At 48.5% G+C, this 25,250-nt stretch overlaps 1 protein-coding gene across 2 annotated transcripts in view; it reads left to right on the forward strand.

The window, feature by feature from the left end:
• CHD2 (chromodomain helicase DNA binding protein 2) overlaps positions 1-25,250 on the forward strand; it is a 1,941,047-nt gene that overhangs the window by 637,556 nt on the left and 1,278,241 nt on the right. The window contains exon 14 of one of the 2 annotated variants that reach the window (XM_085644496.1): positions 6,482-6,571. The exons of the other annotated variant lie outside the window; for it this stretch is intronic. Coding sequence (XP_085500622.1) covers positions 6,482-6,571 — 90 coding nt within the window. The remainder of the gene's footprint in view (positions 1-6,481; positions 6,572-25,250) is intronic. 2 annotated transcript variants of the gene reach the window in all.

Below are 25,250 nucleotides of genomic sequence, written 5' to 3' on the forward strand. Positions count from 1 at the left end.
ACTGCTATACTACCTATGCTAAAAGGAGTAATCAAACATGCACCAGAGGTTTTTAAAGACCCAGTCAGGGCTAGGGTCCTAAACCCACGTATAGAGAAAAAATATAAAGCCGCCCCCACAGATCCTTCATACATTAAAGGCCCTGCACCACTGGATGCCTTAGTGGTATCTAAAGCTAGGAAGCGTTCAAATTCTCAGGCGTCAGGCGAAGCACCACCACCTGACAAAGAGTCCAAGCTCCTAGACGCGTCAGGGAAGCGCATTGCGTCACAAGCCGCCAATATATGGCGTATCGCCAACACTCAAGTGCTATTGGCCAGATACGACAGAGCGCATTATGATGAGTTAGAGACCATCATGCACCATCTCCCTGAAAAATACAGAAATAGGGCTAATGAATTGATTCAAGAGGGAAAAACTATAACTAATGCCTCTATACGATGTGCCCTAGATGCGGCAGATACAGCCTCCAGGGCCATAAACACCAGTGTCCTCCTCCGTCGCCACGCCTGGCTAAGAGTGTCAGGTTTTAAACCTGAGGTGCAAGCCTCCATATTGAACCACCCATTCGATCAACAACATTTATTTGGTCCAAAGGTTGATGAAGCCCTCGAGAAGATGAAAAAAGACACTGATACGGCGAAATCCATGGGAGCCCTACAGTCACACACTCCTAGGCGCTCCTTTCGCCGCTCTTCCTTTCGGGGCACGGGTAGAGGCTACTCCTCAGATAGCGCATCCACGTCCTACAAATCCCCTCCTCAGTCTTACCTTCACAAGAGGTTATCAAAGAAGCGGCTACAGAGGCAATAATAATAAAGGCAGAGGCAAGACAAATACCGCCCGCTCTGCCACACCGCCTACCCAATGACTTTCCCCCTGCTCCCTCCAGACCATTCCACTCCAGTCAGGGGCAGAATACAAAATTTCCTTCACGTCTGGGAGACCATCACCTCAGACAGATGGGTGACCCAAATTATTCATTCAGGGTACTGCCTAGAATTAACATCTACCCCCCCCCAAACATTCCACCCAGGCAGCGCCCAATGTCACAAGAACATGCCACGTTATTAAAACAGGAAGTAATCTCCCTCCTGCAAAAACAAGCCATAGAGCAAGTCCCCATCAATCAGCAAAATGTAGGGGTCTACTCCCTGTAATTTCTGATTCCAAAAAGAGACGAGACTCTACGACCTATTCTAGATCTCAGACCTCTAAACACTTAAATACATTCAGAACATTTTCACATGGTACCCCTTCAACAGGTTCTTCCACTCCTCTCCCACAACGACTTTCTCACCACACTGGACTTGAAAGACGCATACTTTCACATCCCAGTACACCATGCTCACAGAAAGTACCTCAGGTTTGTAGTGGACGGGCAACACTACCAGTTCAAGGTGCTCTCGTTCGGGGTCACAACAGCACCAAGGGTATTCACCAAGTGCCTAGCAGTAGTGGCGGCACACCTCAGAAGACAGCACATTCACGTCTTCCCATATTTGGATGACTGGCTAATAAAAGCCACGTCCTACGACCAATGTGTGCACCACACCGCCGCTACAATCCAACTACTTCACCAGCTAGGTTTCACGGTAAACCACCAAAAGTCCCACCTGGTACTGTCACACACAAAACAATACCTCGGTGCCACCATAGACACCTCAAAAGCCATAGCCTATCCCAATCCTGCCAGGATTGCAAACATACAGGCTCTGCGTCAAAAATTCATACTTCAACACTCTCTCCCAGCAAGAGTGTTTATGCAACTTATAGGGATGATGGCCTCTTGCATTTTCATAGTGCCTCATGCAAGACTCCAGATGCGTCCACTCCAAGAGTGCTTAGCGCGCCAGTGGAACCAGGCCCAGGGGCAACTGACAGATCTGGTGTTGGTGGACGGTCGCACCCATCGCTCTCTGCAGTGGTGGAACACCACAAACCTTTCCAAAGGTCGACCGTTCCTGGACCCGGTTCCACAAATAACCCTAACAACAGACGCATCGCTCTCCAGCTGGGGAGCTCATCTGTTACATCTCACAGTGCAGGGCACATGGACGCCGCAACAGAAGTTCTTCACATCAACCACTTGGAGTTACTGGCAATCTTCCTAGCCCTAAAATCCTTCCAGACGCAGATTTCAGGCAAGGCATTCCTCATTCGAACAGACAACATGACTGCCATGTACTACATTCAAAAGCAGGGGGACACGCACTCTCCACAGCTCTCTCAATTAGCACAGAGCATATGGAGATGGGCAATTCCGCAGAAAATTTTTCTCCTGGCCCAACACGTCCCAGGAGTCCAAAACACTGTGGCAGACAAACGCAACAGATCCACGAATGGGAACTTCACCCACAGGTTCTTCACCCGTTCTTTCAGAAGTGGGGGCTTCCTCAGATAGACCTCTTTGCCACCCACGAAATCAAAAAATGCCCAAGCTTCGCCGCCAGATATCCACACCCATTGTCCAAAGGCAATGCGATATGGATGAACTGGTCAGACAAATTTGCATATGGTTTTCCACCTCTCCCACTAATTCCATTAGTGGTGCGAAAGCTACAACAGCATTCCCTCACACTCATCCTGGTAGCTCCAACATGGGCCAGACAACCGTGGTACACCACACTACTGGAACTCTCGGTAGTACCACACCAAAAGTTACACCTCTCACCATGGCTCCTAACCCAGAATCATGGAGAGATCAGGCACCCGGACCCTGCTCAGCGCAACCTTGCGATCTGAGGTCCTAGAATTTGGATACCTTAACCTTCCCCCTGATTGCATGAATATTATCAGAGAAGCTAGACGCCCTACTACTAGGGCATGCTATGCTGCAAAGTGAAAAAGATTTGTTGTTTACTGCCATAACAACACAATCAACCCTCTAAATGTGTCCATACAGCACATCATCTGTTACTTGCTCCATCTACAAAGGTGTAACCTAGCATATACATCCATTCGGTTACACCTCGCAGCAATTGCTGCTTACTTACAGAACAGGCAGGACCTATCGCTTTTCAGGGTGCCTGCCATCAAAGCGTTTATGGAAGGCCTCAAAAGAGTAATTCCACCCAGAGTACCACCCACACCTGTCTGGAACTTGAATATAGTTCTCACAAGGCTAATGGGACCGCCTTTTGAACCATTACATAAATGTGAGCTGCAATTTCTCACATGGAAAACAGCTTTTCTAGTGGCCATCACTTCCTTTAGAAGGGTTGGTGAAATACAAGCACTCACTATACAGGAACCTTTTCTCCAAATGCATCAAAACAAGGTTGTACTCCGCACCAATCCAAAATTCCTACCCAAAGTCATTTCTCCCTTCCATCTCAACCAGTCGGTAGAATTACCAGTCTTTTTCTCACAACCTCAAACCGTTGCGGAAAGGGCTTTACACACACTGGATGTTAAAAGGGCCTTGCTTTACTACATCCAAAGAACACAACCTTTTGGAAAAACCAAACAGCTATTTGTCTCTTTCTCTCCACCACATAAAGGCAACCCTATTTCTAAATCAGGGATAGCTAGGTGGATTGTAAAATGCATACAGATTTGCTACCACAAGGCAAAACAAACGCTATCTGTTCCCCCTAAAGCCCACTCTACAAGGAAGATAGGGGCTTCTATGGCTTTTCTAGGGAACATACCATTAGATTACATCTGCAAAGCAGCGACATGGTCAACACCGCACACTTTCACAAAACATTACTATGTAGATGTGCAAACCAAGCAACAAGCTAGTGTGGGCCAGGCTGTACTAAAAACGCTGTTCCAAACAACTGCAACGGATGCCGGTGGTCGCCGCTAGGGTTGGGTACTGCTATATAGTCTATGCACAGTGTATAATCTGCAGCTCATATGCCTCGAACGGAATATGCTACTTACCAGTATGCATCTGTTCTTGGCATGTAGAGCTGCAGATCTATACACGCCCACCCGCCTCCCCGGCTACCTGTATCTGTTCCAGTCTATCTTATTTAGATACAACACACATGGGTTTCTTTACTGTTATTACTACGCTCCATCTTTCCCTGCTGGCGAAAAACAATCTGAGGATGGAGCCGAAGCCCATGCGCAATACGATCCAAAGGAGGAGTCACCGACCTCGTGACTGCCAAAGATTTTCCAAGAGGAAAAACAAACTGCAAACATCCGGGCCCAACACCAGATGGCGATCTATGCACAGTGTATAGATCTACAGCTCTACATGCCAAGAACAGATGCATACTGGTAAGTAGCATATTCCTTTTCGTTTGAGGGGGCTACCTAAATACTCATCATAAACTTTATTTCGGTTATCATGACCATAAAAGTGCAAATACATGCAGTACATACATCCGATATTAAAAATACATGACAATGGTTCATTAAATACAACACATCATTTACCAAATGATTTGTACCGGCCAATAATAAACCTAAATACTAAATTATGGGACATTAAGGGGAATGATGGGTAGTAGCTAATGGGCTACTGACCCCTGGGTTCACTACATTCCCTATATGACAACTTCCTGTGGGGAGTGGGAAGAACCCTGTCCCAGAGTTCCTAATTCCTCCAAAAACAAGATGGTGGAACCCTTCTTTCGTAGAGCTCATCAAGTAGCCCACCTTAGGGGTGTGATTATTCTGGAGATGCAACTTGCCTACTTGCATAGCTAATTTTCTATCTGTCTTGGCCCTAAATGGACCTCAAGGCAGAGCGTGGAATTTACCAGGTCTGGTGGAAGCTTTGGTCGCATATCAAAGGCAGCATAGGCTTTGAAGTATCCGGCTTTGGTATGCAGATTCACCAACGATCCTGTTTGAGGAGGTGATAACACATTCTCTGGAGCAGGCATGGTTTCCTGACCACAGAGAGCATCGACTCTCACCTATTGGGGGTCAGAAACTTGTCTGTGGTGGCAGGCTGGATGAGTCCAGTCAGCCAGCACGAGTCCAGTTAGCCAGCACACACTAGTAGACTAGTAGGGTTCAGGGGACACCTCTAAGGTACCCTCTGGGGGCCTGGCATTTTAAATCCAATACTTGAATCAGTATTGAATTATTAAGACAAGGTGTTTAATACCAAACATCATAGGTTTAAGTGAAGCCATTATGTAGCTTCGTAACTCATGATGCCCAGTGCTCAGTGTATACCTTAAAATGGCTTCTGTGTTCACTTGCAATATTTAGTATTAGAACTAGATGTCACAGGGGCGTATCTGCTCATGAAAATATGTCCTCACATAAAATATAATGCACCATGCCTTGTGACTTGAAGGCCTGCCATAGGGGTGACTGACATATATCATATGTCGTGACTTTGACATGGCACACAGGGAGTGTGCCATGCTGTGTTTTCGCACATGGTTTGCACCATGTCACACAGCCTGCAGGCAATTTGTATGGGGGTCCCTTAGGGTGGGGTAAGGCATACTTCAGCCCTTAGGGACCCTCTTTGGTACCCATGCCGTAGGCACCTGGGGTACCATTTACTAGGGAATTACAGGGTTGCTAAATTTTGTGCCAGTTGTAATACAATTAGACCCATTAACCTTGTTTTAAAGGAAAGAGTACTGGCTCTGAGGCCTGGTTAGCCAGGACACAGCACACATCAGTTTAAAAACATTAGTACCTGTGGCAAAAAGTGGGGGTGACCTTGACAAAAAGGGTCACTTTCCCTACACTGGACTTTCATCATACTTATTTATAGCCTTTGAAAATAGCCTAAATGTTACCATCTGTATCCTTTTAAAACTCCCAAGGTTCCACAACTGTTCGAAAAAACACCAGTACAGAATGAAAACTTGTATAAATGTGCCACCTTATTGCTGTGTCCTGTTTTTAGCAATCAGTCACCCTGCATCCTTCTGTGTCTGCAGTACTCCCTCCTTAGACCATCTCATCCCTCATTACCCTAAACCCACCTTCCGCCTCGTGCAAATTTCAGTTATTCCCTCCTGGTTTGTCTGCGGCTACCACTGACTTCCACATCTTTACATGAGTATTGTGAACCACCTCTTACAACTTGAAGTCCTCTAACTAAACGTTTCTGTAATGCTACCATCCTGACCTCAGTGAACGGATGTAACTGCCCACTGTTTCTAATTTTTAAGTAGTATTGTAATGTTTGAGGTCTAACCCGTATGCCTCACTTAATTTGTTGACGTTTGAACTACCAGCGGCATTTTAGATTTAACAGGCAGCCTGACGGAGTAGCGGAGGTAATAGGATGGTAATCTAGGAAGGGTCAGGATCGTGATACATTTTCAAAATTGCTTTCTGAAGCTGCTGCTTATTGAGCGCCATTTCTAATAACCAGTATATGAATAGTAAGTGTTTAGTGTTTAATGAGAATTCCCATGTTATAGAACTAAGATTAAAAAATATATATTTTTCATTTGTAAAAGGCCCATCCATTTCGGTAGTGTGTTTAGCATAAATACACAATGTAATTTCACTTTTTAATTTGGAGTTTTGTTTCCAATTGCAGATACGTGAGTACGAGTGGATACACCCACAAACCAAAAGAATTAAGTTTAATGCACTTATCACTACCTATGAGATCTTACTAAAAGATAAGGTTTGTAATGGACATTTAAATAATGTGCACGTTTTAAAAAAAGCTGATTCTTGCATTCTTGTTTTTTTCTGAATGAATTATGTATCATATAATTACACAAACATCTAATTAATGCTGTACTGCTTTTGCATTATGACAAGCAAGATGTACCCAAGTGGGCTTCTCTAGTGGATCGGTGCCCCGATTTGATTACAGGTGTCTGCCTTTAGACAGAACCCAGGCATGCACACAAATGCACTTTTAAACCTGGTGTTTTTTGTGTTTACCGTCGTAATTTTCCCATAGTTCTTCTCCTTTTCAAATTAAACTTCTAATGTACCTGCTGATGTGTATAATCCCGGAACAATATAGCTTTCTAAACTCGTTTTTAAGACATTGTGTTTATAAATACCTTTTCTTTCTGTTTACACTTAAAACACACTTTAACATACCAATTAGCCGTAAAACCCTTTTTTTAATGATCTATTTAAAAAACCAAACTACAGAACAAAGGATTTGTTTGCCATCCCGGCATTTTTGTTTTTTATATTCGTAAATGGCAGAATATCATCATAGGAGACTTCAGGATATATTTTTTTCCTTTTTGCATTTCTTTGTCTGATGCTAGACTTTTTTCTCTGTTACGTTCATTACAAGTATATATTTTTGCCAGTAAGCGTGTTGTGTCTGAGAAACTGCCTTGAATTTGATTTAGCAGATTGTTGTGATTAAGGCTTTCAGTAGGGACTGTAGTTCCTGGACTTTCAGGATGATCGAGATATACTTTATCAGTTATTTTATGGGTCATGTTTCTGTGTGGAGAATGTCCTTCAGCGCTGTAAGATTGATGGTTGGAATGCAAAAGAGAATGGTGCTGACTGTCACCTTCACTTGCATTTCTAAGATTTACTCTGGCAGATAATGCCTGCTTTTGCAGATAAGTGACAGCTGGTACAAGACTGACTGAGTATTCAGGTCTCGCTTTTGGGTTTGTGAAACTATCGCCCTTCCGACCCAGCGGGTAGCTGGAGCACACGATTAGCAGATGTATTATTTATTCACCCTACATTCTTATATGTGCCAATTTCACGGTCTTGGGGGACTTTAACATTCACTTTGACAATGCTAGCTGTGATATTGCTAACACTGTTGTTGGAGATTTCAAAGGTTTGGACCTTAATAGTCTTGTTAAAAAATCCACCCATTTAGCAGGCCATCCATAAGATCTGGTATTTTCCAACTTTCCTGATCCGTCTGCTCAAGCTCTGTTTCCTCATCTGACCATTATGTCATCTCCTTCTTAAATAATGGCTTGGAGTCACAAAAGGTTATCAAGGTGCTCCTTGTCTCTTTAGACAAGCTCAATTCCATGGAATTTCAATACTTCTCAGCTTCAAGATTCTATATCTAAGCTGGAGGGATCTCTGAATTCACGCAGCTCCCTGGCGGATCATTACATTTGCTCCAGCTTGGATTCTGGGTTTCCGCTTCAGCCAGGAAGACAGTCTACAACCTCACCTCCTGCTCTTTTTTTTTTTGCTAAAGAAAAGATGTCAAATATTGGAATGCATATGGTGCAAACATTACACAGAGGAAGATAAAGAAAGGCTAAAGGAGGCTTCTAGAATGTACCGTTTAGCATGTAAGCCTACATGAGCTATTTTTAGGCTGTCCGGTTTTAGGTTTAACCACTTCGCTGCTAGGCCTTTCACCCCGTGTGCTAAGCCTTTTTTTGGCTATTTGGGGTAGTGCGCGCTTAGGCCCCTGTAACTTTTTGACCACATAAGGTATCCACGCCAAATTTGCGTCCTGATCTTCCAACATCATGGGGATTCTAAAGGTACCCAGGGTTTGTGGATTCCCTTGGAGGGGACCCAGAAATTAGCCAAAATACAGCTAAATGTTGTTTTTTGGGGGAGCGAAAATAGGGCTGCAAATGAAAGCGTCTGGGGTTTTCCCTGCAAATGGGTTTGTGGGGCTGAAATCACCATTTTCCCAGCTTTTAGGGAATGACAGACTTTTGTAAGAAAACCAACATTTGTTACACAGTTTTGGCATTTTTCTGTGACATAGCCTATTTTTGCTATTTTTTGTGCTTTCAACCTCTTTCCAGTTAATGGTAGAAATGGGTATGAAAGCAATAATGGATCCTGGAAAGCAATACATTTTAGAAAAGTAGACAACATTCTGAATTCAGCAAGGGGTCATTTGTGTAGATCCATCAAGGTTTCTTTATAGAAACTAACAGTTAAACATAGGAACAATTGAAAATGAGTTGAAAAAAACAGCCTTTTGTGTCAACGTTTTCACCTGTAACTTTTCGAATTATGACAGCTCTTTGAAAGCAATATACCGTTACATCCGCTGGACCTTACTGGTTGTGGGGATATATAGGACTTGTAGGTTCACCAAGAACCCGACGAACCCAGAGTCAAAAACTGAGCAGCGATTTGCAATGGCTTTTTATTATGTACCGGGTATATAGCAATTATTGTGGAAAAATGTATACATGGAAACATCGGTATGAAAGACACCTATGTATTTCTGAAATGGGAACAAAATATAGAGTTTAGAAACAGTAGATATTTGCACATTTCCGAAATGGGAAATACTCATACTAGCATGAGAATTATCGGTCATTTTTCCAAATGACTTTTTTTTTACACAATGTCTTTCATTTGGAAGGCAGAAATGCATCGAAAGTCAATAGGTAATAACAGTTGCCTTACAAATCTGAATTACCCTAAGTCTCCCGATAAAAATGGTACCTCACTTGTGTGGGTAGGCATAGTGCCCACGACAGGAAATGGCTCAAAACCCAACGTGAACACACCACATTTTCACAATGAAAAATTACCCTTTTTTTGCAAAGAGCCTAGCTGTAGTTTCTGAACCCTAGCTCTGCCGGCACCTAGGGAAACTTAGCAAACCTATACATTTTTTAAATTTACACACCCAGGGGAATCCAGGATGGGGTGACTTGACTGCCTCACCCAGAATCCCTTGCAAACCTAACATTTTGTAAAAAGAACACATTTTCCTCACATTTCTGTGGTGGAAAGTTCTGGAATTTGCGTAGATCCACAAATTTCCACCCACCCCGCGTTTCCCAAAGTCTTCTGAGAACAAGCATTGGCATAGCCAATAGGTCTCGCCTTTGGGGCCTTATAAGTATTTAGTTATGCAGCACAATATTCTTTGTGCAACACCACCAACTGTAGCATGGCTAAACACTTATAAGGTCCCAAAGGCGAGACCTATTGGCTATGCCAATGCTTGTTCTGTGAGATGTCATTGTAACATGTCATCTGTGCCATGGTATCAATAAACGGTGTTTTCTCAAGTTGGTGCCACAGCACTGTAGTAATAACATGGAATGTCAACTTTGCACTTTAGTAATAAACGTACGTTTATGGGTATACATGCTCTAAGTTGCATGTAATTTTTAACTGGCATTGCATATGCACAACATGTATGTGCGCAATCACATATATACACACTCACTTATAAAGCTATAAGAGTCAGTAGTATATTTAACTGCACATGAAATAAACTAGAAGTTGTAAATTGAGGAATGATTCGAAGTCAATGAGCTGAAAGAAATATGGAAAAAATAGAAACTTTGATTTTAAAATATGTGGCTGTTGTTGGGTGAAGGGGGCATTCTGGGTCATAGGAGAAAGAGGGCGTGTGCATTGGCACCTCTGTGCACGCATTTTGTTCCTGCACTTCAGTATAGTGCAAAACGGAGCATCGATAACGCAAAGTAGACATATAGCTCTATACAAAGCCCCTTAATAAATAAAGGGGAGTGGTATAAAATGACATATATGGCCTATCCTGAGATCCACTGAGGGTTACTTCACAGTGTGTTTCTGTATATAGCATGCCTTTCGGTGCCTGACCCTGGTCTGACTCCGCCTCCTGAGCACCAAGAAAGACTTTTGTGGTCCTGAGCGCCACAAACCAATGTGATGTCATCGTTTGTAGCTGCTAATGGGGAACGAAAGAAAGGCATACGTGCAGCTTCCTTTAGGCACATGGCTTTACCTGTAGATCGATATATACCAAGAAACGCCAAGAGGCGATTCACCTTTGACTGGTAGGCTCTATAAAGCGCCCAAATAAAGAAAAGAGAGAATGTGTTTTTCAAGGAGTGTCTATACCAAAGTAACTATAAGTGGTTATTTGTAAAGTATTTACATGTTTTAAAATGGGCATTACTCATTAGAGAGACTCTCTTTAACATAGTAGTGTTAGGGGTTTCTTTAAAAAGAGTGCAATAAACAGCATATGCCATTCTGACTTTGGGAAGTATTCACTGAAGGTAGTAAATTCAGTAAAAGGGAAAATAGATGAAGCGATTTCTATGCCTAAATCGCCCCTTCCAGCTTCAATAGCCCTTAATGTGCCATGTCCCTCCCCTGCCGAATCATTATTATTAGCTACCCCTTCTGTTGTCCACCATAATGCTTGGGGCCTTTTGATCAAGTCTCTTATCACACCCATTATTGAAAGCTTACTAAGAGTCGAGAAAAGACTTGCGGATTTAGAATCCGCTATAAGTAGGAAAGCTGAACCGATTATAGGACAGGGGAAGTTGGTTGTCTCCACCGGCTCAGAGCCTATAACTGAGGTATCTAATTTCAACTCGCACTCCACCAAGGTTATAGCCCAGCCATCTAATCAGTTAGTTCCTATCCATCACAGGTCATTGCCTCCCACGAGCGGGAATACTCAGGGTGTGACTATATCTAACGATCCAGAGGGGGGACGATTAAATGCTTACAAAGTGTCCACGCGGGATGAGAGGGAAAGTTCCAGTATTAGCAAGTCCTTAACAAACAATATGCCGCAAGTTGATTTGCCTCCTGAAGCCGTGCCCTTGATGGTTGTTCTGACGGTGGTTCCGCCTCTGGTGAATAATAAAAGAGAAGGGTATATTCAGCTGAAAAATAAAATCATGCATTGGCTCAGTATTTATAGACCAATAGAGGAGAACATTAATGGGGAGATATTACATGTTAGGCGCCTCCCTTGGCTGGGTGGCAGAAGTAAAAACATTGAGGGAGACATTGTTGTGGTAAATTTTAGAGACCCACGAGCAGTTGACCACATCCTGGATTGGCCCCCCGGAAATGGTAACAACGGCATTACTCCACGCGCACTAACATATTTTTATCCCAGATCCTTGGTGTTCCCTTCTTCTCTTATAACCAAGCAGGCCTTATCGTATCCAAACCTACCAGGTGCATCTACTTTTAGTCACCCGTCTAACGCCCCTTATACTACTCTAGCTGCTGACCCCTTACGGTGGAACTTTATTCCCCCTAGATCCTCTAGGAACTACAAGGGAGGCAGGGATCATTCGAGGCCCTTTACTCCCTTGGAGGCAGCGAACAGGTTCGAAGTCCTCTCTAGTTTGGAAGACTGCGATTGAAGGTTAATGGCTCCCCTGGGTCGGGAGGGACGAGCAGGATCAGCTAGTTCTGAGGCCACCTCTCGCAAGTTGTGTATAGAGGCCACTAGTTCTGATCCCGGGATTGCAGGTTTAACCCCGCCAACTGGATCTGCCACTGGTAGGACTGTAACCTCCATCTCACCAGTGCTCCCGGGCTTCAGTGCCGTAGACCCTAGGCTGATAAATCCACCACATCAAACAGATTCCATAAATTCCCTTACTCCGCACGCTCTGGATATGAATGTGGGGGTCTCTTCCAATTTGCATTTAGCAGATAATAAGGTTGTACATCTGGTCTCATGGAATGTGGCTGGGCTGCAAAGAAAGTTGGCACTCCCTGAATGGAACTCCTTCATCGAGAAATTCGATGTATGCATGTTCCAAGAAACTTGGAGCACTCTTCCAATACATAAATCTGGATACACCACTTTTTTTCTACCAGCCCAGAGTAATGGAAGGGGTAGACCAGCCGGGGGTTTACATGTATGGATAAAGATCTCTCTGAACTGGGTAATAATTACTCATGATTCTGGGTGTTGGGATATTCAACACATTTCATTGGAGGGATCAAACAAGGGCAGCAGGATAGAGTTATTTAATATTTATGTAAGAGGGAACACAGGGGATACAAATTTAAGCACTGTATCGTTCTTAGATCAGGCACTAGCCAACTGTCCCCCCAACTCTAAAATTATTGTGGGAGGGGATTTTAATTGCACCTATGAACCCCTAGATGGTGATGACCCTTTGGGTACCGAGAAGGCGGACTCCAGATGGTCTATTCCGGCCCTGTCCTTGGCCCCAATTAAAAAATGGTCAACAAAGGTTATACAGATCAACTCCCTCACCGTGGACTATAACCTCAGAGCTCTTAACGGTAGGACTCCCTCCGACTCCGATGGTGCGATGACCTTTAATAGGCTCAGTAGTCCGTCAAGAATTGATTACATCTTAATAGATGTGACACGGTGGTGCGACCTAATAGATATGGAGGTGATCCCTTCACAGGATAGTGATCACAACTCTTTATGTATGACGTTGAGATGGGGGAAGCGTAATGTTAACCGGAGGTTATTGCACCCGCGGTCCACCAAAGAGGTGGTACCAACTCAGGGTAACCGCAGGTTGAAATGGGATAAAGTTCAATCGCAGGTTTACAATTTGGCAAGGATTAGAGCGCATGTCGAAGATTTGACCACAGAATTGGCGGCGCTCGACCAGGAACCAGCGACCGCCCAGGGTATGTCTTTTATACAGGCGTATAACAACACGGTTGAGGAAGTTGGGAAATTCTTTTTAACTGAAAACAAAAAGGGCAGGGGAGATATTAGGAAAAATAATATGACAATAGCAAGTAATCCATGGTACTCGGCTCACTGTAAGGCAAAACGAAATGAGATTAGAATTGCCCTGCGTAAAAAGAGTTAACCCCTGGTCAGCGTAGCCAGGAAAGAATACGCAAGGGCTCTGGAGCAGGCCAAACGTGAGTGGGAGGAACAACATTGGCAGGATCTCAAAGCAGCTTCTAAAAGGAAGAATTCACTCCTGTTTTGGGACCTGATTAACAAAGCTAAGTTGAGTAGCTCTCACCCCCTAGATAGCCACATAACCAGTCAGCAATGGCATTCTCATTTTTCTGCATTATATGGTGGGTCAGAAGTGCCCTTTTCCTCCCCTGACCATGTTTCCAGGGCCCCTCCCTTACAACCGGTTAAGGACCCCTTTTTGCCTTTTGAGGTGGTGCTGGCTATCAGACACCTGACTCCGAAAAAAGCTGCTGGCCCAGATGGGTTACCAGGAGACCTCCTTCTGGAAGATCCGGAGTTATGGGCCAAACTCATTGCAAAAATAATGAACCTGATCTCCAGGGGATTCCCCGTCCCAGACTCATGGAAGGGAGCGGAGGTAATCATGATCTTTAAGAAGGGTGCCAGAGATGACCCTGCCAACTACAGACCAATCAGTTTGATTGATGTGTTACAGAAGGTGGTCGGCAGGGTCATCATTATGAGGGTAGGCACCTGGATGGAAGAGAAGCATGTTTTTTCCCATCTCCAAGCTGGGTTCCGCCAAAAGGTGGGCACGATGGACCAGGTCTTTCGCTTTTTTGCGATCTATTGGAAGACAGTTACCATCAATAAAGGTAGTTTATACCTGGCATTCATAGATCTCAGATTGGCCTTCGACCTGGTCCCTCGCTATAGGCTGTGGGTAGTTTTGGAGCAAATGGGTTTCCCAGGTTCCCTTCTGGGCTTCATTGTGCAACTCCACGAGGGGAACTACGCTAGGATCAGGTGGGGTACCCAAGGTCAATTGACCGAGAAGATACCCGTGAAGAGGGGTGTGCGCCAGGAATGTGTTATGGCTCCAACGCTGTTTTCTCTTTTTGTGAATGGAGTGGTGGACCATCTGAGTGGGGATCCGGCTGATGCTCCATCCCTGGCAGGTGAAAAAATCCCCACTCTCCTCTTTGCGGATGACACCATCTTGATCTCCAAGTCCCCGGCAGGTCTCCAAAAGCTTCTGAATCGTTTTAGCTCATTTTGTAGTGATAGAGGCCTTATTATCAATACTTTAAAAACAAAGCTTATGGCCTAAGCACCTTCCATTAGATTCAGGAATAATTTCCTGCTTAACGGGGAGCCTTTGGAGTTGGTAGATTCCTTCGATTATTTGGGCATTAGGGTTAATAATCGCATGAGTTGGAAAGACCATCTGGCCAAAATGCTGCTAAATCATAAAAGAGTCTCAGGGGCGGTCTTGAGAGAACATCGGAAATCCAAGAGCAAGCCCTTAGCACCGCTCCTTGCTATCTATGAGGGCCAAGTTCTTCCATCTGCTTTATATGGCTCTGAATTATGGGGGTTCGAAAACACCACAGAGCTAGATAAGTCTGAAAATAAGTTCCTGAGAGACGCGGTTGCCCTTCCGGCCTCCACCCCGTTAATCCCCTTACGGGCAGATATGGGCAGGCGTCCTCTTAAGGCCCTAGTGCGCTTGCGCCCGTTACTCTTTTGGGTCCGCTTGCGAAGGACTAGGGAGCTACAGACATATGCCGCCGCCCTAGACGAACTAATCCTGCTCAATTCTAACAATAGGATTAAGTGGCTGAGTAATCTGAAGCGGATGGTTGTCCTTTTGGGTTTAGGTGACTCTTGGGAAAGTCAAACACCACCACCCAAGTTAGTGATTAAGCAGCTGTACTGGGATCTAGTTCAGAAGGAGACCCTCTCCAGTAGTTTAGGGGGTTCTCTAACAGAGCGATTCTTGTCATTCAAATGGGGTAGGAGTTTTGAACCGTTCCTGGACTATATTGAGTTACCCTTGGACAGAGCTCTTTATCTGAAGGTTAGGTTTGGGATCCTCCCAGTCAACGATTTCACTTCGGGATGGAAAAAGCAGAGTGGCCGATCGAACTCATGTCCTGGTTGCGCAGCACCTACAGAGTCCGTGGCGCATTTCTTTTTTGCCTGCCCAGCATATAGGGTAGCCAGGAGGACCTGGTTAAAACCGCTATGTAAGGGGATGGGCCTTAGATGCCACCGAATGGCTCTGCGGATACTCAGCACTGATACTTCTTCTATTGCTATGGTTTGCGGAGTCGCAACATTTTTGGGTAGTGCTTGGCGGTCACGCATGAGGCGTTGTAAAGCCTCCCCCACTTCCATCCAACAGTGTAAAGACAATGGTTAGGACTTCCACCCTGCCCGACATTGTTCTTATTGTCTTCATATTCTATTCATTTATGGTGTAATGGGAGTTGATGGATGTATTTTTTTTTTTTTTTTGTTTAAAATATTTTTATTGCAGGAATCCGTAAATCGTTACATAACCGGCCAACATTATATATCACGCCCGATCAATGAGCCGCAACCCTCCGTTCCCCCACCGTAAGTTACTTACACAGCCATTCAGCCCACAACCCTAGGGTCGGGCGGCGAAATTCAATGGGGGCTCAGGAGGATGTCGAAGCTGGCCCGGAGAACCCGCTGTCCGTCATCTGCTTTTCCAAACAAACCCATAAACCCAAAATAACACCCCACTCTTAAAACACCCCAAACCCAGGTAAACCCTCCCCCTCCCCCCGCCATCAGCGCGCGGCACCAACCGCCACAGGATCTCCAAAAGGACCCACGGGGAAAGCAATAGATCTGAAAAGTGCAATCGTCTATCGGGACTCAGGGCGAGCCTCTTCCTCAAGCTCAGAGTCGCTGGGGGCGCCATAATCCCTAAGGGCCTGCACCAACATCTCCCATTCCAGCGCTGCCTCCTGTGCCTTCTCATTACCCTGCCTCCAAGCTAGCTGGTATCTGAGCGTACTCTCCCCCGCCGCCCACTTCAAAAATTCGCTGCGCCACCGGCTTCCCGTCGGACCAGCTCGTGCCTTCCAGTTCCTGGTCACCTCCCGTTTAGCAAGGAGTAGCCCCAGATCAATGAACTTGCTAGAAATTTTATTTTTGGGGGTATGAGGGAACCAGTGCAGGAGACCCACCGCCGCGTCAAGCGATAAAGATCTCCCCGTCGTCTCCTCGAGGGTCTTCCCCACTTCCTCCCAATAGGATGACAATCCCGGGCAGGCCCACAGCATATGGAGGAGGTCCGCCTGGGGCATTCCGCCGAAGTCGTACCAAAATATCGCCTGATTTTCACCGGGGTCAAATAGGCTCTATGGAGCACGTAGTAGTGGACCAATTGAAAGCGGGCGTGGCGTGTGCCCTTCCAGGCCCTCCGCACTAGCTGGGCCCAGGTCGTCTCCGGGATCTCCCTGCCAATGTCCTCCTCCCAGCGGTTTCTCAAAGTGGTGAGGGGAGCCATCCCCTCATTGATCAGTCTGCCGTAAAGGCAAGTGACCGCCTTCACCGTGCCCGCAGACATCATCACGTATTGGCATACTGGGGATAAAGGAGGTTCCTCCTGCCCGCGTCTCCAGTGCGCCTGGATCGCTCGAACAAGGGCCGAGTGCAGCAAAAAGTCGCCGCGGGGAATCCCGAAGCGCTCGATGAGCTCCTGGAAGGGCAAGAGCGACCCGTCCTCATATAGATCCCCGATTAGCTGCAAACCGGCGTCCTCCCAGGTCGCCAGCCGCGACCGATCACCCCCATGGGGCAGAGCCGTTAGCATCCCCAGCGGTATTTCGGGCGCGTACGGTGTTCGCAGGTGGCCCCGGGCGTGAGCTCGGTTCCAGCACAGGCGGATAGTCCGCTCCTCCATTGACAAGTCCTGCAAGGCCAACCGTTGTCTCATCGCTATGAAGGAGAGAACATGCCTGGCCATGCCCGTTCCCCTCTTTTCTTCGGGGCCCCGGAACTCCCGGGCGATCTCCTGGGTGAAGGCCTGGAGCTGCGCCGCTAAATAATACTTTTCGAAGTCCGGCACCGCAAGCCCTCCCTCCTCCTTCGGCCTCAGTAGGGTCTTGAGGGCCACCCGCCGGCGGCCCGAACCCCAAAGGAATCCGACAATCATGGATCGTAAAAGTCGAAACGTGGTCGGTGGGACCCAGATCGGTAGTGTCCGGAAATAATATAGCAACCGGGGGAGCGCCACCATTTTAAGCAAAGCAATCCTCCCAGCCACCGAGAGCGGTAGCGTGGCCCAAAAGCCCATACTGCCTCGAAGTGCTCGAATGCCCCGGGCAATGTTCCCATCCAGGAGGCCAGAAGGTTCATGATAGACATACACCCCTAGATACTTAAAGCAGTCGGGTTCCCATCTAATCTCCCTACTCAGAGTAGGGGTAGGGGTGCCCCTACGGACCGGGAAAAGACAGGTCTCAGTCCAATTCACTCGGAGGCCCGAGACCTCCCCAAACTCCGTGAGCGCCGTCGCAGCCCCATGTAGGGCATCTAGCGGGTCTTCTAGGAAGAGCAACAGGTCGTCTGCATACAGTGAGATGTAATGCGGGCCCGAAGGAGTCCACAGGCCCGTGTAATGGGCTCCCGACCGGAGATGCAGCGCAAGAGGTTCCACCGCCAGCGCAAAGAGCAGTGGGGATAACGAGCATCCCTGCCTCGTGCCTCGTTCCACCGGATATTGTGAGGAAATCAGCGGTCCCGCCCGAACCCTGGCTGACGCCGAGGCGTACAGAACCCTGGTCCACCTGATGAAGCCCTCCCCGAGGCCGAACCTCCGCAACACAGTACAAAGGTAGTCCCATTCCAGGCTATCAAAAGCCTTCTCTAAATCCACTGAGAGGACAACCGGGCACGGGGCGTCCATAAGCGGTTCCCCTAGCAAGCGGAACAACCGGCGAATATTCATGGTCGTGTTACGCCTGGGGATAAAGCCAGCCTGGTCCTCATGTACCAAGGAGCTCATGTGGCCGAGCAGCCTCGAGGCCAGGATGCTGCTCAGTATTTTATAATCCACCGTCAGCATCGATAAGGGACGGTACGACCCCGGATCGGAGGAATCCCTTCCAGGCTTGAGGAGCGGGACCACCAATGCCTCACACATCGAGCCTGGGAGACGCCCAAGCCTCTTCGCCTCCCTGTATACTACCAACAATCTAGGGGCTAGGAGATCGGCATAGGCCGCATAGAACTCCACAGGAAGACCGTCCAGGCCCGGGGTCTTATTTCTCGCCATCTTTTTGATGGCGCTACGGATCTCTCCCAATTCTATGTCGGACCCCAAGGCTTTCGCCACGTCCCGCTCCATTGTTCGGATCTCTAAAGGCCGCAAATAGTTATCGAGCAGGTCAGGGTCTCGGACCGAGCGACTGCGGTATAAGCGCTCGTAATATTGCCGGTAGCAGCTCAGAATCGCAGGCTGGGTGTACACCTGGGTTCCGTCCGCCCTGCGCATGGACGTCGTCAGTGAGGACTGCCGCGTAGGGTTGGCCAGCCATGCCAACAGCGCGCTCGACCTATCCCCCTCTGCGATGGACCGAACCGTATAGGCCTTATAGTCAAAACAGCGGAGCCGTTCGACCTCCGCCGCCACCGCCTCCTTCGCCTCCGCCGTGCGCGCCTGCAATTCGGGGCGCCCGGGGCGGCGTAACTCCAACTCGCGGAGTTTTCGATCCGCTGCCTCTAGGTCGGCGAGGATACTTCGCCTCACGCCGACCTGTTTAGAAATGCAGTACCCCCTCACCACCACCTTAAAAGCGTCCCACTCTAGCGCTCTCGAGCTCGCGGTGCCACGGTTGGACGCAAAGTACTCTGAAATCGTATCACCTAGGTCCGCCTTGAAGACACTGTCCTCAAGGATCTCGGGCCGTAATTTCCAGGTGGGCACCGCCGGCACCCCGGGAAACCAGCCAAGGTCCAACAGGAGGGGGTTATGGTCAGAAATGGTCCTGGTCAAATATTCAGACCGGACCGCTGCTGAAACCAGTTCGGGCGAGCCAAGAAATCCGTCCAGTCGAACGTGCAATTCATGGAGGCTCGAGAAGTAGGAGTAATCCCTGGTTGTGGGGTGTTGCGCCCTCCAAATATCCGTTAGACCCCAGTGAGTCTGCCAGTCCCGACGATCCCTAGCCAAGCGACGAACCGGAGAATCGGGGAGGGGTGGATGCGAGCGGTCAATATCTACATCCACTACTGAGTTGAAATCTCCACCGAGCAGGAGGGGTCCGGAGAGGCAATGGGCCAACGAGCCCGATAACCTGGAAAGGAAGGCAGTCTGGTCTACATTAGGAGCATACACACAGCAAACGTTTAGGTCTCTCCCTCCCAAAGTCCCCGAAATAGCCACATAACGCCCCTCTGGATCTATCACTGTGTTCGTGACCTGGAAGGGAACCCCAGCCCTAACCCAGATCAGCGCCCCTCTGGCATACGCAGAGTACGAAGTGCAAAAGACCTGCCCCCTCCACCTACGCTGTAAGGCCGCCCCTTCCGCCTTGTTCAGATGAGTCTCCTGCAGCAGCGCCATTTGTATTCCCCTACGCACTAAGTAAGCGTGGACCTTGTGGCGCCTGGACATAGTGTGAAGCCCCCGTACGTTCCAAGTAACACATTTCAGATTAGCTACCTCAGCCATTGTCCCATATTGTTCTCGCAAAGTCTCCCCATCCGGGTCCCAACAATAATAGGACATCGATCCTCACAGCACTGATGGCGGCCATTTTCCCCAACCATAACTTAACAACCCAAATATGAATCAACTCCCCATCCACCCTCCCCAGAACAGGACCCAAATAGCACCATCTAGTTCCCATCCAAACCAGATTCTCCAACTATACCCTACTAATCCTGCAGTCGCCACCGCAGGAAGGCCTTAAGGGCCAGGTGCAGGCCGGGCGGAGGCAGTGGGCCCTCGACGCTCAGGCCACCAGGACTAACCGAAGCCCAAAACAGTGTCACAAATAAACCCCCTCGGGGCAAATCCAGGGCACCCCACCCTCCCTACCCCGATAGTCAGCATCTCTGATCGACACCCGCCACCCCCTCGCCGGGCCCCCACCCAAAGTGAAGAAGCTCACCCCGTTACCCCTGTCCATCCAGAAGGCCCTCCGCCGATTGCGGTGTGATCACCGGCGTATGGTCACTGTCAGGCACGGATTCCTCGGAGTCCGTTGGACCCTCCTCGTCCTCAGGGACCGCTTCCTCCGCAATGGCAGCGTCCCGTGAACCAGACAGCACTGATAACACCTCTAGTACTCCCTTCCGCTCCGTCGATGTCTCTACAGTTGAGGGACCCCCCGAGCGGCCACGGCGACCCCGAATCCTCCTGGATCTCCCTCTCTGCTCCGGCTCCGCCACCTGTCGAGGCGAAGAGCCGGATCCACCTTTCCCCGCTCTATATAGTTCGAGCCAGTGACAAACGTCCTCTGGGGTATCGAAGAACTGAGTTTTGTCATCGACAATTATGCGGAGCCTCGCAGGATAGAAGAGCGAGTATTGGATACCCTCGCTCCGGAGCTCGCGCTTGACCGCCAGGAAGGAAAACCGTCTGCGTTGAGTTTCATAGGTGTAATCCGGGAAGATGTTCACCTGGCTGTTCGCCACTTTAAATGGCCCATTATGTCTGGCGACATTGAGGATGAAGTCTCTGTCCCTGAAGTGCAATAATCGCGCCACCACCGGACGTGGGGCACGTCCCTGCTGCGGTGGCCTCGCCGGGACCCGATGGGCCCGCTCCAGGGTGTAGAAGGAGGATAGACCCTCCGGGGCCACCGTGTCTCGGAGCCAGGCCTCCAGATATGCCACCATGTCGCCATCCTCAATCTTTTCTGGCAGGCCCACCACGCGGATGTTGTTCCTCCTGTTACGGCCTTCCGCGTCCTCCGCCCTCTGCTCCAGGACCGTAATCCGGGATAAGGCATCCTTCATATCCGCGGCCAAGGTCCGCTGTGCCGGCTCCAAAGTTTTCACCGAGCCCTCCACTTCCTTGACCCGGTCCGAAAGTTTGCTGTGGTCCGCTCTAAGGAGACCCAGGCTCGTCGCTACCTGGGCAATGTCCTGCTGGAGGGCCGAGCGCGTGGTCGCTATTGCCTCTAGGACTCGGTCAAATTGCTGCTGCAGTGGTGCACCGCCGGCATCCTCGGGGCCCCCGCGTTCCTCCTTGTCCTGGGTCTCCGAGTCCGAGACAGCTGGGGCAGTCCCCTTGGCTCCTCTAGGTTTCCCCATGTCGCCGGCCGCTCTCCGTGCAGGTCTCGGAGCGGGCGCCACCGAGTTCAGGCCCCGGCTATGACTCCCTCGGGTGCTAGGCCTCAGGTCGAATGCCGGAGATCCCCGTCTCCAGGGCCCGTTGGATCGTCTCAACCTTGGCTCACGCCACCAACACGGCGTCCGGGGGCACCGAGGAGGAGGCGGAGACAGCCGTCGCCAGGTCGGGCAGGCCCGCACGGCCGACAGAGTCCCGGAGTGGATGTCACCAGCTCCACCGGACGATTCGCGGCCCCAAAAGGTTGCGCCTCCCATGGAAGTGGGTCGGCTAGGAGAAAGTGGCCAAGTGCGGTGTAGGGAGTGGGGCCACCGACGGGGCCTCCTGCCGTCCCCGCGTGGGATCCTCTAGGGTGTGGGCCTCCGTTCATCCGAGTGCAATCCCCGTTAAAAGAGACCGCTCTGACCGATGTCCAGCTCCGACCCCCACCGGGAGCCGGCAGCGCAGGGGATGCACCGCCGCCAACGACGTTCCTCCAGTCTAATGGATCTGGCCAGGGGGACAAAGAAGTCCGGGCGCCATGTTGGGTCGCACTGCGTGGTACCCCGGACTGCGATTTTCGCCGGGTCACCGCTCGTGCCGATCACGCCAGGGGCCCCGGCAGGGTTCCGTCGGGCCGGTCCGCAAAATGCGGGGGCTGGGGTGCCCCGCAGCCGCCGAATTACAGGATAATCACGGGCTCAGTCCCGGAGCCGAGCTCTCAGGCGACCATCACCATCGGCGCCCAAGCCACGCCCCTTGATGGATGTATTTTATACCGATGTTTCCCTGTTCTGTATATTTTATTGTATTGTATTGCTTATTGTCTTCTTTTATGATAAAACTTCTTATCGAATAAAGAAATTTGAACAAGCATATGCAAATGTGTTTAATCAAAAACATCCGGGACGAAGCACAGATGGTTAAGAAATTGCGTATCTTTCAGCTTTGGTGCGCTTTGCCAGCAGGACAAGGGGTTAATGAGTGGGTTTTTCTGTTTAATAAAACTGTTTTATGGGCATCTCGGTTAACAGGTTTACTAATGACGCCCTATTACAGATAGAACAAATTTATTCCTGCGTTAAAAACAATAAAACGATGAATAAAGACATCTGTGTGGAACGGATGACAGGTGGAGCATTCTGGCGTGAAAGAAAATTAAAAATGGTCTTTAAAATGAGTGTGGGTGGATGGTTTTCCGAGGCACGATTTAAAGTACATTCTAAGGTCTGTTTGAAAGGGCGACTGCCAGAGAAGGGTTTTTATTGCCCCACGCATGGTCGGCCCCATTGTCCCTTTAAAGCGCTCCAGTGATGGTTTTGGGAGTGTGTTTAGATTACGTCGAATTACGAGACGACGAGTCTGTTGAAACAAACTCATTTGCCACAATAAATGAGTTAAAAGGAGCCCGGGCAATAAATCTGCCCCGGGGTTGTAAACACAGACCGGGAACAAAGCAAGGTCAGTTAGTGGGGTAGAATACACCCCCAAATCTATGAGTGGTTTGAGTCAGGGGTACAGAGACAGATGACGGCTTTTCGCCTCTCTGTTTTCATGTTTTCTTTAATATGAGTAGTCCTATGTTGCAGCAGCCAGGGACAGGGGTGTTTACAAACGTGGCCAGTATTTATAAAACACTATGAACTAATACTGCACGAAATCTATTTTTTTTACGGACTTTAAAATAAGCCTGGCCGTGTCCGCGAAAGACTTCCCTAAGTAAATATTATCTCAATCATTTCAGCGTTAGGATGGAAATATATACGCTTTAATTTTACGAAGAGTGGGGGCCTTCCACGTGACTACAATTACTGTCGTGTCTGGGTCTAGCGGGAAATCTCTCTAGATAGGGCGTCAAGGAACTGAGCGTTGAATAGAGGCAGTTTACAAAGGGTTAAAGCCACTACAGTAAGAAGCATGCTGAAGGATTGCTGCAGATCTACGGTCATCACAGAGGTCTAAACATATTTAATCACTCAGAGTAGCACATAGTCTTTACGCCTAACGTTTGCTTGTATGAACAAGCATTGGCCACGAAAGTCATCGCGATCACGATCGCTGTGAAAGCGAAAGTGATCGCGATGACCCGCTAAAACACGCAAGGGATGTGTGCACAAGTGCGCGTGCTTGTTGCGCGTTCTAGCAAGCTGGATAAAAAGCTGGGGGGGGAAATGCTACCGCCGGCCACAGCTTGCCCGCGCACATGCACTGCAAGCTGTAGTCGGCGGTAGCATTTTTTTAAGCCCTCTCTTACTAAAGTCTCTCAGAGCAGCGCATGCGCGCTGACTCAGCGAGACCTAAAAAAGGTAGCTCACTTGCGTGGGTAGGCCTAGTGCCTGCGACAGGAAACGGCGCAAAACGCAACGTGGACACACCCCAATTTCACAGTGAAAAATGACCCTTTTTTGGCAAAGTGCCTAGCTGTAGTTTTTTAACCCTAGCTTTGCCGGCACCTAGGGAAACCTAGCAAACCTATACATTTTTGAAAACTAGACACCCAGGGAAATCCAGGATGGGGTGACTTGACTGCCTCCCACCAGGTTCTGTTACCCAGAATCCCTTGCAAACGTAAAAAATTGTCAAAAAAACTAATTTTCCCTACATTTCTGTGGTGGAAAGTTCTGGAATCTGCGTGAATCCAGAAATTTCCACCCACCCCGCGTTCCCCAAAGCCTTCTGATAAAAATGGTACCTCACTTGTGTGGGCCGGCCTAGTGCCCGCGACAGGAAACGGTGCAAAACGCAACGTGGACACACCTCAATTTCGCAGTGAAAAATGACCCTTTTTTGGCAAAGTGCCTAGCTGTTCTTTTTCAACATAGCTCTGCCGGCACCTAGGGAAACCTAGCAAACCTATACATTTTTGAAAACCGGACTCACAGGGGAATATAGGATGGGGTGACTTGACTGCCTCTCACCAGGTTCTGTTACCTACAATCCCTTTCAAACCTAAAAAATTGTCACAAAAACTACATTTTCCCCACATTTCTCTGGTGGAAAGTTCTGGAATCTGCGTGGATCCACAAATTTCTTTCCACCCCGCATTCCCCAAAGTCTCCCGAGAAAAATGGTACCTCACTTGTGTGGGTCGGCTTAGTGCCCGTGATAGGCAAGGGCCCAAAACCTATTGAGGCGACATCAAAATTACCTATCACAAACCAACCTGGTTTTGCAAGGGGGGGTCCCATGAGTTTTTGGCCTGGGGCTCGGCGGACATCTAGGGAAACCTACCTAACCCACACATTTCTGGAAACTAGACACCCGGGGGAGTCTAGCGAGGTATGGCTTGCGTGGGTTCCCCATCATTCTCCTACCCATAATCCCCTGCAAACCTCTAATTTCACTGAAAAATTCACTTTTTTCTCACATTTCTGTGGTGGAAAGTTCTGGAATCTGCGTGGATCCACAAATTTCCTCTCACCCAGCGTTCCCCCAGGTCTCCCCATAAAAACGGTTCCCACACTTGCGTGAGTGGGTCTAGGACCCACGACAGGCAAGGGCCCAAAACCTATTGAGGCGACATCAAAATTACATATCACAAACCAACCTGGTTTTGCATGGGGGGTCCCATGAGTTTTTGGCCCGGGGCTCGGGAGCCATCTAGGGAAACCTACCTAACCCACACATTTCTGGAAACTAGACGGGGTGAGT

Source organism: Triturus cristatus, chromosome 3_1 (genome assembly GCF_964204655.1).
Source record: "Triturus cristatus chromosome 3_1, aTriCri1.1, whole genome shotgun sequence".
Classification (NCBI taxonomy): Eukaryota; Metazoa; Chordata; class Amphibia; order Caudata; family Salamandridae; genus Triturus; species Triturus cristatus.